At 54.5% G+C, this 12,909-nt stretch overlaps 1 protein-coding gene across 1 annotated transcript in view; it reads right to left on the bottom strand.

Moving 5' to 3' along the window:
- Positions 1 to 12,909, bottom strand: part of ZBTB2 (zinc finger and BTB domain containing 2) — a 28,327-nt gene continuing 15,418 nt past the window's right edge. Inside the window, exons 2-3 of the mRNA XM_058289566.2 lie at positions 10,241 to 10,426; positions 1 to 2,796 (exon numbers count right to left, since the gene is read on the bottom strand). Of these exons, the coding sequence (XP_058145549.1) occupies positions 1,425 to 2,796; positions 10,241 to 10,413 (1,545 nt within the window). The 5' untranslated portion in view covers positions 10,414 to 10,426 and the 3' untranslated portion in view covers positions 1 to 1,424. The remainder of the gene's footprint in view (positions 2,797 to 10,240; positions 10,427 to 12,909) is intronic.

The following is a 12,909-nucleotide window of genomic DNA, read 5'->3' on the forward strand; positions in this document are numbered from 1 at the left end:
CCCATTTAATTAAAGGTTTATTCAATGAAAGGATGTATAAAAACTTACAAATCTGAGAACTCAACTATATGTGAAAGAGGACGATGGGATATTCAGTTTTCAACATATACAGAGAGCATAGCTATTAAACTCTTCTCCCCCTTCCCTTCTCCTTCGGTCCTTAATTCTGGCTCCTTCTTTGTCCCATGACACCATGCTGTGATTGGCCTCCAAAAGATGAATGGACTACTTTTACTTTTATTACTGTCAGGCCCATGGAGAGAATTTCAAGGCATTAAAAAAAATACTGAAACATAAACAACTGATTTAAAATCAAGTTCTTTCCCAAACAGCAATTAGATTTTTTTTTGGGGGTGGGTGGGTGGGTCCTGATTTCTCTTTGCCATCTTTGATGCTTTCATGAATTTTGCCAGTAAACGAGTAGCATTAACTTTTAAAAATCATTCGAGCTACTGCTTCTTCTGCTCACAGCCTCCCCTGGCTACTTTCCCCCCGTGGTACCTATACACACTGATTTTAAAGCATCTGGCTGGTGCTTAAACGTATTCACTATTGGCAACTGCTGGAATGGCAGGGCGTTTCCTATTCAGAGAGATAACCCGTGGGATGGTACTTAAAGATCTAATTTGCAAAACACAACCCATTTGCCAGGAACTAAAAAAGATAGCGTATTGTTGATGTTCAACTCTGGAAGAGGCCAGGGATGAGCTAATGCACGTGCATTAATTCACCTTTCACAGCAAGTAGTTTCCTCTGACAAACACGCAAACTCGCAGCTCATCGCATTTTATCCGAAAATTAAGATTGCCATCACATTATTATTATTTTTTCTCTTTTGTGTTTTGTTAGAGTGAATTTTCTGGATTGGACATAATCTCAGAAGGTGCCTTCTGAAACAAGGCACCTGAAGGATAGATCCTAAGAGCGTTTTTCTTGGGTTTAAAGTTCCCCCACACTTTCTAGATTTTGCATAGTACAGAGCCCAGCTGTGTCTCTACAAAGCATGCTGTATTGTCTGGCATTGTTTTTCGGAGAAGGAAGACTTATTACCCAGGGAAAGTCATAATTTTAGCTTACCAAATTGCATTCTAGTTGTTTGGTCATATACCCTTCATTTGTTCCACGTATGCTTTTAATCACCTAAAATTTCCCAGACTCTTATTTGAGCTTATAGGTACCACTGACCATTCTCTTTCCAACATCCCCTGGATCCAAGTAAATATATTCCAGGTTTGTAATGCATGAAGCCTTTACAGAGGTGAGGCTGGGATGGAGAGAAGGGGGAAAGGCGAGAGGGAGCTGGGATCTGTTTGTGGCATGCCATGGAGAACGACAGTTAGAGCTTTGAATTGGGGGAAGGAAAGGAAGACGGGTCTTTGTAAAAACGACAGTTTGTGTTTTTTTTTTTAAAAGAGAGGCCACCTTCAGTCTAGCAACACCGTTTCCTGTTCCTTTTTGATGGACGCTAACATCGGGTGGCCAGGGTCCGTGGCTTCTGAGTCCCCGCTGCCCAGGAGGATGGACTGGCCCTCGTCGAGGGCAAAGATGTCCGAGGTCTGGTTCTGGCACGAGTGTTTGACCACCTCGTTGGGCGTGGAGAAGGTCTTGTCGCACAGGTTGCACTTGTAGGGCTTGTTGGTCTGCACCAGCAGGTTGTCCATCTGACTGCCCTCCTCGAACGTGCAGAGCTCGAGCGTCTGCTTGTCCACCATGGTGTAGGTGTCGACGCTCTGGTTGAGGCACACGTGGCGGGCGGCCTGGTTGGCCCGGCAGAAGCTCTTGTCGCACGTGCTGCACTTGAAGGGCTTGCCCGTGTGGATGTACATGTGCTCCCGCCAGTGGCTCTTCTGGATGAACTTGCGCCCGCAGATGGTGCACTCGTACTTGCGCCTCTTCACCTCGCGCTCCTGGTCGGCCTGCTCCAGGTTGTCGATGTCCGCGATGTCGGAGGGCGGCGGCGTCTCTGACTGCGGCTGCCCGTCGATGAGCGGCGAGTCCGAGATGTGCTGCAGCTCGCTGTCACTGATCATGCCGGCCTCAGGCGCCTCCAGCGCGTCCTTGCCCGGGTCGGCGGCCGCGGCGCTGCAGAGGGACAGGGCGGCGCGGCCCTCCCCGGGCTGGCTGGCCGTGAACGGCACGCCCGTGTGGATCTGCAGGTGCTCCCGCAGGCTGCTGCGCAGGGTGAAGCGCCGGCCGCACAGGTGGCAGGCGTAGTACTTCGGGAAGCTTCCGTTGCGCTTCATGATGCTCGGCTTGACGTGGGCGATGGTCAGGGCCGCGGGCTGCTCGTCGGACGCCACCGCCGCCGCCTCCTCCTCCCCGGCGGGCGGCGGTGGCACGGGCGTGGGGATCAGTTCGGGGGACAGGGAGGTCTGCAGCGGGTCGGCGGGGGGCAGGTGCGTCCGACCGGCCTGGGCCAGCGCGGATGTGGCCTGGGAGAGCTGGGCCGCCTCGGGCACCTGGTCCTGGCTCGCGCGGGGGGCCGCGGGCCTCGGCTCTCGGCCCAGCTTGTCGGGCGCCGCGGCCCCCTTGGGGGCCGGCCGCAGCTGGTGGTCGGCGATCTGGATGCCGTACAGGGAGGAGGCCAGGGGGAACACCTGGTCGGGGTGGGAGAAGGCGGCCTGGCTGGCGAGGCTGGCCTCCTGGATCAGCGGGTAGGCGTGCAGGAACTTGATGCCCTGCTCCAGCCGGACGGGGTCGATCAGCTGGGGCGCCATCTTCCCGGTGTACATCAGGTGCAGCAGGTAGCTGAAGATATCCGGCTGGATGTCCGTGGCCTTCAAGCGGACACACTCGCTGCAAGAGACGGGAGAGGCCTGTAAGTCAGGGTCGGCCCGGGCCGCGCGGGAAAACGTGCAAAGAGGAAAAAAGGGGGGCTACTTGCAAAAACAAACGGAACCAGGGCGCTCCCTGTTTCTCACAGTGAATGGCGGCGTGGCACGTGATGGGCTATTCCAGATAGATCATTGGAACCTTTGTAACTTAACTTTATATTAAGGACACAAAGACCAAAAAACAGATTTTAAAGAACAGACAATTGGCAGCAGACTTGGCCCAGTGGTTAGGGCGTCCGTCTACCACATGGGAGGTCCAAGGTTCAAACCCTGGGCCTCCCTGACCCGTGTGCAGCTGGCCCATGCGCAGTGCTGATGCGCGCAAGGAGTGCCGTGCCACGCAGGGGTGTCCCCTGCATAGGGGAGCCCCATGCACAAAGGAATGCACCCCGTGAGAAGAGCCACCCAGCACGAAAGAAAGTGCAGCCTGCCCAGGAATGGCGCTGCACACACGGAGAGCTGACACAGCAAGATGACGCAACAAAAAGAAAGATTCCCAGTGCCACTGACAACAACATAAGCAGACAAAGAAGAAGATTCGGCAAATAGACACAGAGAACAGAAAACTGGGGTGCGGGGAAGGGGAGAGAAATAAATAAATAAATCTTAAAAAAAAAAAAAAAGACAAAAATCCAAGTTCCTCTTAAACAGATGTGTCGTATCCCATAGACTCCTGAAGCACTTTTCCCCTGCTAATCTAATGTAAAGGTAAATATGTACACTTTCTACTTTTATGGGGCGCCGGGGCTTCTATGTACACAATCTTGAGTTTTCTGGAGAAGTCCCATCGCTTTTCAGGAGCCCGAAAGGGGTCTGTGACCGAGGAACGATCCAGAACCAGTGACCTGGCAGATCCCAGAGGTTCTCTTAGCAACAAAGTCTAGTAGATCAAAGCTGCCCAGAGCTCGGCAGGTCTTTTCAGGGAAGTCCAACAACCTGTCAGGGTATGACGTTTCTTCATCTGTGAAGTGGGGAAGTGGACTCGCCCTAGTGGTTAGGGCGTCCGTCTACCACATGGGAGGTCCACGGTTCAAACCCCGGGCCTCCTTGACCCGTGTGCAGCTGGCCATGCGCAGTGCTGATGCGCGCAAGGAGTGCCCTGCCACGCAGGGGTGCCCCCGCGTAGGGGAGCCCCACGTACAAGGAGTGCGCCCCGTAAGGAGAGCCGCCCAGCGAGAAAGAAAGCGCAGCCTGCCCAGGAATGGCGCCGCACACACGGAGAGCTGACACAAGAAGATGAGGCAACAAAAAGAAACACAGATTCCCAGTGCCACTGATAAGGATAGAAGCAGTCACAGAAGAACACACAGGGAATGGACACAGAGAGCAGACAACTGGAGGTGGAGGGAAGGAGAGAGAAATAAATAATAATAAATCTTAAAAAAAAAATCTGTGAAATGACACAGGGGAGCGAGACTGGCGTGAGGGCGAGACGACAGAGCAGAGAGAGGAGGGATGCCTCGTGCTCTGAATGAGTCCAACAAGGACTCCTGGAGGGATGGGGGGGGCAGCCCACGGAGCTGCCCAGGACTGCGCTGTGGCAGGACGGAGCAGCTCTGGGGACGCCTGGGCTCCTGGTCTGGTGTCGCCATGGCGCTGTGACGAGGACAGCAGTCACTGTCGTCAGCCGCAGCGGCCCCGCGGCGGGGCTTTCCGGGCATTTTCTCGTGGCCCTGCCAGGATCCTCACTGCACAGACCAGGGAGCGGAGGCCTGCCCCCGAGCGCAGGGTCGGTGAGCGGTGGAGGTGGGCTGGGGATCGAGGGTCTAATCCCGAAGCCCTGAGGTCGTCTCGGCGCTCCCGTGGAGGAGGCGACCGCACTAATCGCATGGGACAGCCGAGGACGCCGAGGTCCCCAAAGGTTAGGTGACGTGGCTGAGGACCTCGAGCGGCTGGCGGTGGTTACTGCTGACTCTAACTTTGCGACTCTGGTGTCTGCATCATTCTAGAAGCATCATCCGGGTCAGGCAGCAACACGAAGAGGCTTCCAAGAGTTCTCGATGGGCTGTCAGTAATGCCGGGCATTCTAACACGTCCAGAAACCCGTGAGGCAGAGCGTGAGGGGTGTACTACCTCCCCCGAGGGAAGATATTCTAGAACTTCAAGGCTTCTTGGAGTGCTTTTAGAGTTCATAATCCCTTTCGATTATTACCCAGCTTCTTGGCAATTCAATTCTTTTTGGTCCACTCGGCAAACATCTGTCTCATTAATAAGTATTTTTCAATATGCTAAAATAGCAAGAGTATACCATGTTATTCTAAATTTAACATTTTATTCTAGCAAAAAAAAAAGTGACTAACAGCAATTTGTGACAGAACTGATTTGAATAATTACTAAATTGTTATCAATGTGTATCTATTTTAAGATGACTGTATCCAAATAATCTTTATTTATTTATTTATTTTTTATAAGATTTATTTATTTATTTAATTTCCCCCCCTCCCCTGGTTGTCTGTTCTTGGTGTCTATTTGCTGCGTCTTGTTTCTTTGTCCGCTTCTGTTGTCGTCAGCGGCACGGGAAGTGTGGGCGGCGCCATTCCTGGGCAGGCTGCTCTTTCTTTTCACGCTGGGCGGCTCTCCTCACGGGCGCACTCCTTGCGCGTGGGGCTCCCCTACGCGGGGGACACCCCTGCGTGGCACGGCACTCCTTGCGCGCATCAGCACTGCGCATGGCCAGCTCCACACGGGTCAAGGAGACCCGGGGTTTGAACCGCAGACCTCCCATATGGTAGACGGACGCCCTAACCACTGGGCCAAAGTCCGTTTCCCCAAATAATCTTCAGAAAAATATTTGACTACATAGTATAAAGAGAGAGCACAAAACTAGCATCCCTTGACAGTTGAAGTGAAGATTCTAGGGATGTTTTTCTTCTTCTTTTTAACGACACACAGACTGTTCACACCTTTATTTGGTGGTTTTCACCCATTTTGCATCTTTAAACAGGAATGCAAATATAGGCAGGTAGTCTTCCCTTCTAGCACCAGTTCCAAAAATACAAGGTGTACACTGTGACGTAATTTAGATGCTCTAGGGAATTCAATGTTCAAAATAAAGATTCCGGGATGGTGTGTGGGGAAGAATGCAAACAACTCCTAAGTGAGGAGTTAACCGGAGGGGCCCAGAGAGCAGGGGCCACTCGCTGCAGAGACGCCCATGAGCCCGACGAGCCAAGGGGCTAAAGAAAGGGCAGCGGCCCAAACGGGGAAGCCTTGTTCCAAGCGTCTTTTAAAGGCTCCTTCTAGAAGGCAGTCTGCACTCTCCCCTTGTGGGTTGTTAAGCGGGCTGTCCTCTACCGCTCGTGAGAGGTGACTCAACGGCAAGGCACTGCCGAGGCCCCGGGTGGCACTGCAGGAGAGGGACAGCGGGCGAGTGGGGGTCCCTGCGAGTCCCAGGGGAAGTGAGGTTTCCAGATGCCAATTTAGTTTGATTTTTTAATTTTAATTTCTTTTTCTTAAAGCAGAAGCACGTGTGTGCATACACTTAACAAAACAAAACAGTGAGGTGGAATTTAGAAGGTTCCTCATGTCCAGTTCCAGCCCTTTCTGTCCACTGCTTTCATTCCCGGGCAGCTGGGCCTCTCCTCCTCCGTCACTGGCGGTGGGCCAGGCTGGAGTCGTTCCCAGCTCCTTCTGGAAGGGCCCGGCTCTCGGGGACCTGAGCACACCTCAGTGGTGTGATTTGCAGGTGCCTGTTTGACAGAGCACTTTTAGGTAGAAATAAAATCAATATAGATTTAGTAGAGCCGAAAGTCCTCTGGTGTGAACTTTCACAGGGATTTTCATGTTCAATTTCCCTTCATTAGGCTCTTAAAAATAAAAGATGGTTTTAAGGAATTTTGAAACTAACTGTTTTAGGAGGCACTAAGCAAAGCCTGTCCCCTGGAGTTCTGGGCGCCCGCGCCCTGGGTCCTTGCAGGGTTTGAACTTGGAGTTGTGAGTGAAGGACAGAGACATCTAGTGGCAACTAAGTGATAGAACTCTCAGCTGAACTCCACCCATCTGCAGGCGCAGGCTGCGTGTGACTCGCAGACAGCAGCACGCCCTAGTGCCCGCCTGGCACACAGGCCTTGGAGGCTGGTCCCCGCCCAATGCCTGCCTCCAGGAGCCATCGCTCTGCAGGTGGAGGTGGGGGGGGCAGGTGGAGGCGGGGGGCAGGTACAGGTGGGGGGCAGGTAGAGGTGAGGGGACAGGTGGAGGAGGGGGCAGGTGGAGGTGAGGGGCAGGTGGAGGCAGGGGGCAGGTGGAGGAGGGGGGCAGATGGAGGTGGGGGCAGGCGGAGGTGAGGGGACAGGCGGAGGTGAGGGGGTAAGCGGAGGTGAGGGGGTACGTGGAGGTGGGGGGCAGGTGGAGATGAGGGGACAGGTGGAGGAGGGGGCAGGCGGAGGTGAGGGGGTACGTGGAGGTGGGGGGTATGTGGAGGTGGGGGACAGGTAGAGGTTAGGGGACAGGTGGAGGTGAGGGGCAGGTGGAGGTGGGGGGACAGGTGGAGGGGGGCAGGTAGGTGGGGAACAGGTGGAGGTGGGGGGTAGATAGAGGTGGGGGTAGGTGTAGGTGGGGGACAGGTGTAGGTGAGGGGCAGGTGTAGGTGGGGGGGCAGGTGTAGGTGGGGGGACAGGTATAGGTGGGGGGCAGGTGGAGGTGGGGGCAGGTGGAGGTAGGGGCAGGTGTAGGTGGGGAGCAGGTGTAGGTGAGGGGCAGGTGGAGGTAGGGGGCAGGTGTAGTGGGGGCAGGTGTAGGTGGGGGGACAGGTGTGGGTGGGGGGCAGGTGTAGGTGAGGGGCAGGTGGAGGTAGGGGGCAGGTGTAGGGGGGCAGGTGTAGGTGGGGGCAGGTGTAGGTGAGGGGACAGGTGGAGGTGAGGGGACAGGTGGAGGTGGGAGGGCAGGTGGAGGTGGGGGGGCAGGTGTAGGTGGGGAGCAGGTGTAGGTGAGGGGCAGGTGGAGGTAGGGGGCAGGTGTAGGGGGGCAGTTGTAGGGGGGCAGGTGTGGGGGGGGACAGGTATAGGTGGGGGGCAGGTGTAGGTGAGGGGACAGGTGTAGGTGGGGGGCAGGTGTAGGTGGGGGGGCAGGTGTAGGTGGGGAGCAGGTGGAGGTGAGGGGCAGGTGGAGGTAGGGGGCAGGTGTAGGGGGGCAGGTGTAGGGGGGGCAGGTGTAGGTGGGGGGACAGGTGTAGGTGAGGGGACAGGTGGAGGTATGGGGCAGGTGTAGGGGGGCAGGTGTAGGTGGGGCAGGTGTAGGTGGGGGGACAGGTGTAGGTGGGGGGCAGGTGTAGGTGAGGGGACAGGTGTAGGTGAGGGGATAGGTGTAGGTGGGGGGCAGGTGTAGGTAGGGGGACAGGTGGAGGTGGGGGGACAGGTGGAGGTGGGGGCAGGTGTAGGTGGGGAGCAGGTGGAGGTGAGGGGCAGGTGTAGGTAGGGGGCAGGTGTGGGGGGGCAGGTGTAGGGGGGGCAGGTGTAGGTGGGGGGACAGGTATAGGTGGGGGGCAGGTGTAGGTGGGGGGCAGGTGGAGGTGAGGGGACAGGTGTAGGTGAGGGGACAGGTGTAGGTGGGGGCAGGTGTAGGTGGGGGGACAGGTGTAGGTGGGGGGCAGGTGGAAGTGGGGGCAGGTGTAGGTGGGGAGCAGGTGGAGGTGAGGGGCAGGTGGAGGTAGGGGGCAGGTGTAGGCGGGGCAGGTAGGGGGGGCAGGTGTAGGTGGGGGGCAGGTGGAGGTGAGGGGACAGGTGGAGGTGGGGGGTAAAGCCAATCACATGCCATTGCTTAAACTTGGGATGTCTAGCTACACAAACACCACCTCCCTGGCTAGACGTTATTCACGTACTATTAAGATAAGTTTCTTGCACCTAACCAAGACAGTGCCTTACACTGTACTCTTTTGAACCCCTCGAAATGGAAACCACCCCCTTTCCAAGACCTCTGAACCCACCAAGCTGAATGCCCCCAAGAATGACGCTCCCAGGGCTGCGGGATGAAGCCACGTCCCCTTGCCACGAGCCTTCTCCTCTCATTCCGCTCACCCCGCATTTGTCAAGTGGCTACTCGTGTGCCAAGCCCAAAGCCCCGCGCGGTCACGATCAGGGCGATCTGTCACCTCCCACCTTGGTCCTCCCGAGGGGGGGGGAGGGTGCGCAAATCCCAGCGACGCAGGGCCACCTGGGGGTGGAGGAAGAGGGCCTGCTGCGGAGCCACGGCCAGAAGCGGTCGCCAGCCAGTGGCGGGGAAGTGGCAGGGGCCGGGGGCGGCGGGGCCCAAGGGGCCAGGCACCGCCTTGCCTGGACGGCGACAGGTGCGCTCTGGGCTTCTGACCACTGGCTCGACGAGACCAAAGCCCCGTTAGGGGCACGAGGGCCGGGGGCGCCGCCGCCGAGGGGTGCTGGGCACGTGTTCTGGAGAAAACGGCCATTTGGGGGCTGGTAAGGCAGGGGGACAGGTAAGGGATCAAGGGCTTTGGAAGAGATCTGACGTTTGCGGTAAAGATAAAGGCAGGCGAGGCAGGAGGGACCTCAGGGGGGCGGCTGGCCCCAAGTCGTGCCAACGAGCGAGAGGGGGGTGGCCCTTCCTTCCGCACGGCGGCCAGCAGCTGGGCCAAGGGACAGGGTTCTGGGGACACGCAGGAGACGGAGGCCGGAGCTGCCGGGGCTCGGGACGGACGCGCAGAGCCCCAGCTCCCGCGGGCGGGCCACGCGGCACGGACGTGCGAGGGGCCCGGGAGGCGGAGGGCGAGCCGCCCGGCGGCTGTGAGGGTGGTTTCGGGGGTGCGATGGGGGGCAGACGGACAAGAGGATGGGGTGGGGGGACAGCGAGGCTGGAGGGGACCCTCTGGAGAACTTTCAGAGAGGGAGAAACAGAAGCTCCTTAACCCAAGCAGGCAGATGCGCCAAGGGGCCTGCATCCTTCATGCACTGAGGCGGGGGGTCTATGGGTGTCGGATGAAAAGCACGGGGTGAAAATGGAGGGGCAGGGTCTTGGGGCAGGCGGGAGGGGAAAGGTAGGGCACCCTCGTCCTCGGCTACCCAGAGGCCCTCGTCTGTGAGCCAGGGCAGGTGGGACAGAAGACACCGAGGCAAGGAGGAGAGACGGGGAACTGACGTCCTCTGGGTTGATTAGAGTGGACCTCAGGGATCGACGCTGGGAGTGAGGGGCACAGCGGGGGACCTGGGGCTGAGAGGCGCGAGGAGGGCTGGAAGAACGAACGCACAGAAGTCCAACGAGAGGAGGGTCCATTGACTGACCGCCCAGCGCGCGCAGGCGGAGCTGGAGGGGCTACCTGGCCTTGAAGGTCCAGCCTGAGGGACCTAGACGGGGCACCCCGGGAGGGCGGACAGGGCGGAGGCCCCGGCTGGTGGGGGGCCGGGCTCCCTGGGAAAGAGGGGCGCGGGGGCATTGGGATCGCGCGCTGCCGCTTTAGTTACCTGGTCTGATGCACAAACAGCATCTTGAAGTAATTGGAGAAGGAAGCCAGGACCGATTTGTGGGCCTTGAAGTAAACGTCGCCGATGGCAACGGTGCAGTCACAGAGGAAGCCAAACTCGCGCTGAGCGTTCAGCTGTTGCAGGAGAATAAGTCCATGGTTGGCCAAATCCATGTTTTTAAAAAACCTGCAAAGCAAACAATTTTTTCTTTTTAGGAGAGGCGATTCACAAGTCAGTCTGTGTTCGTTGACAGTCCCCAACAGTGATTAAGGGCGAAAATGATTAGTGGTCAAGCGCTGGGTGGGAAAGGGCACCTGAATTACCCCGTTGAGTCTTCCTGCGCTCGGGGCTGGGTCAGTACGGACAGGGGACGCTCGGGGGTGGGGGGACTCGACTTGACAAGCTCACGCAGGTGGGGGGTGGAGAGGCAGGGTGCGGGCTGGGTGTCTGCCTTGGAGCACTGCGCCTGGGGACTGGGAATATTCCCGGCTCTTTTGTCATGATGATCAGAAGTTCTGACCCCCCACAGTGGCAGGCAAGTTAAGGTGCTTGGGTGGGGCCACCGCAGGGCAGCATGAAGATTTTCTAAGTTTGGGGGTATTTCCCAGCTCCTGAGATACAGTCACTGTCACGCCCACCAGTCCCCTTGGGTGGGACACTGACCAGTGGCGAAAGGCATTGGGGCTCTGCCTTCTTTTATTTTTGTGGATGAGAAAAAGGCTTGCAGAGGCAGAAGTAATTTGCCCCAGGCCATCTAGCCAGAAGGTGGAGAAGCCCAAATTAAATCTGAATGTTTTCACTCCAAATTCTATGACCCCCATTCCTTACACTTCCTTAACCCTAGCAAACGCTCCAGTCTGAATGCATTTATAGCAGCCGAGCTCCCTGAAATTGCCTGGGTTCATCCAGCCAGTAGACGGCTTTATTTCCACAAACGGCATTTACAAAAGCCAGCTGCACAGAGATAGGCATTATACTTAATATTATATTACACTAGTGGTGAAGGACTGAACGTTTTCCCTCTAAGAATGGGAACAAGGCAAGGGTGTTCACTGTTATGATTCAACATAGAAGTTCTAGTAGCGCAACAAGGCAAGAAAAGGAAATAAGGCATATAGTTGAGAAAGGAAGAAAAAAACAACTATCCCTATTTGTAGATGACATGATTGTTCACAGAGAAAATTCCATGGAATCTAAAAAAACTCCTAGAACTAAAAAATGAATACTGAAATAAAAAGTATAATCCCATTTAGAATCACTAAATAAACAAACACATGGGTGCAAATCTAACCAAACATGTACAGGACTTGCATGTTGAAAACTATGAAACACTTATATATTTAAAAAAAGACCTAAATAAATGGAGAGACACCCCATATTCATGGACTGGAAGCCTCAACAAAGCAAGACGTCAATTTTCCCCAAACTGATACACAGGCTTAACAATATTCTTATTAAAATTCCAGCAAAAATTTTTTATTCTAAAATTTATATGTAAAGGTAAAGGAATTAGAACAGTTAAAACAATTTTGAGAGAGAAAAATTAAGCGGGAGAATCAGTCTACCCGATTTCAAGATTACGAGGGAGTTACAACAATCCAGGCTGTGTGGTACTGGTGGAGATCAGAGGAACAGCAGCTAGAGCCAGAAATGGACCCACATAAATACACCCGAGTAATTTTGTTTGTTTGTGCTTTCAGGAGGCACGGGAAGCCAAACCCAGGACCTCCTGTGTGGGAGGCGAGTGCTCAACTGCTTGAGCCACATCCACTCCCCCAAGTGATTTCTGAGAAAGGTGCACAAACGATTCAGTGGGGGAAGGTTAGCCTTTTCAAGAAACGGTGGTAGAGCAATGGGACATCCATAGGCAAAACGTAAACCTTGACCTAGTTTCACTTTACGTAAAAATTAACTCAAAATAGATCATGGGCTTAAATGAAGAATACAGAAACTATATAACTTTTAGAGACCAACAATGGGGACCTAGGGCTAGGCAAAGAGTTCTTAAACTTGACACTAAAAACATGATCCACAAAACTGATAAACTGGACTTCATCAAAATTAAAAACGTTTACTCTGAAAAAGACCCTGATAAAGATGTTGGAAAAACAAGCTACATACAGGCTGGGAGAGAACAAGTGCAAGCCATATATCTGACAGAAACAGTATATCTAAAATGTACAAAGAACTCTTAAAGAGTAAAATAAAACAAACACTCCTATTAGAAACTGGGCAAAAGACAGACATTTCATAGAAGAGGATATTCGGATGACAAATAAGCACAAGAAAAGCCATTCAACATCATTAGCCATCACGGGAAAGCAAACTAAGACCAGCAAGCACTAGCACTTCACACCTGTCGGGACAGCTAATATAAAAAACAGCGATAACATCAAATGCTGCTGAGGATGCAGAGAAACTGGGTCATTCACGCATTTGCTGGCAGAAGTATAAAATGGTAAGACCACTCCAGAAAACTGTGTGGCAGTTCCTTAAAAACTAAATGCACAATTGCATTCTGGGACACTGATCCCTGAGAAAGAAAAATTTACGTTCACCCCCAAATCTGTACATGAATGTTCACGGCAGTTTTATTCGTAATAGCTCAAAACTGGAAACAACCCAGATGCTCTTCAAGGGGTGAATGGGGTACACAGACGGTGGTATGG

The sequence above is a fragment of the Dasypus novemcinctus genome, chromosome 28 (assembly GCF_030445035.2).
Source record: "Dasypus novemcinctus isolate mDasNov1 chromosome 28, mDasNov1.1.hap2, whole genome shotgun sequence".
NCBI classification, from domain to species: Eukaryota; Metazoa; Chordata; class Mammalia; order Cingulata; family Dasypodidae; genus Dasypus; species Dasypus novemcinctus.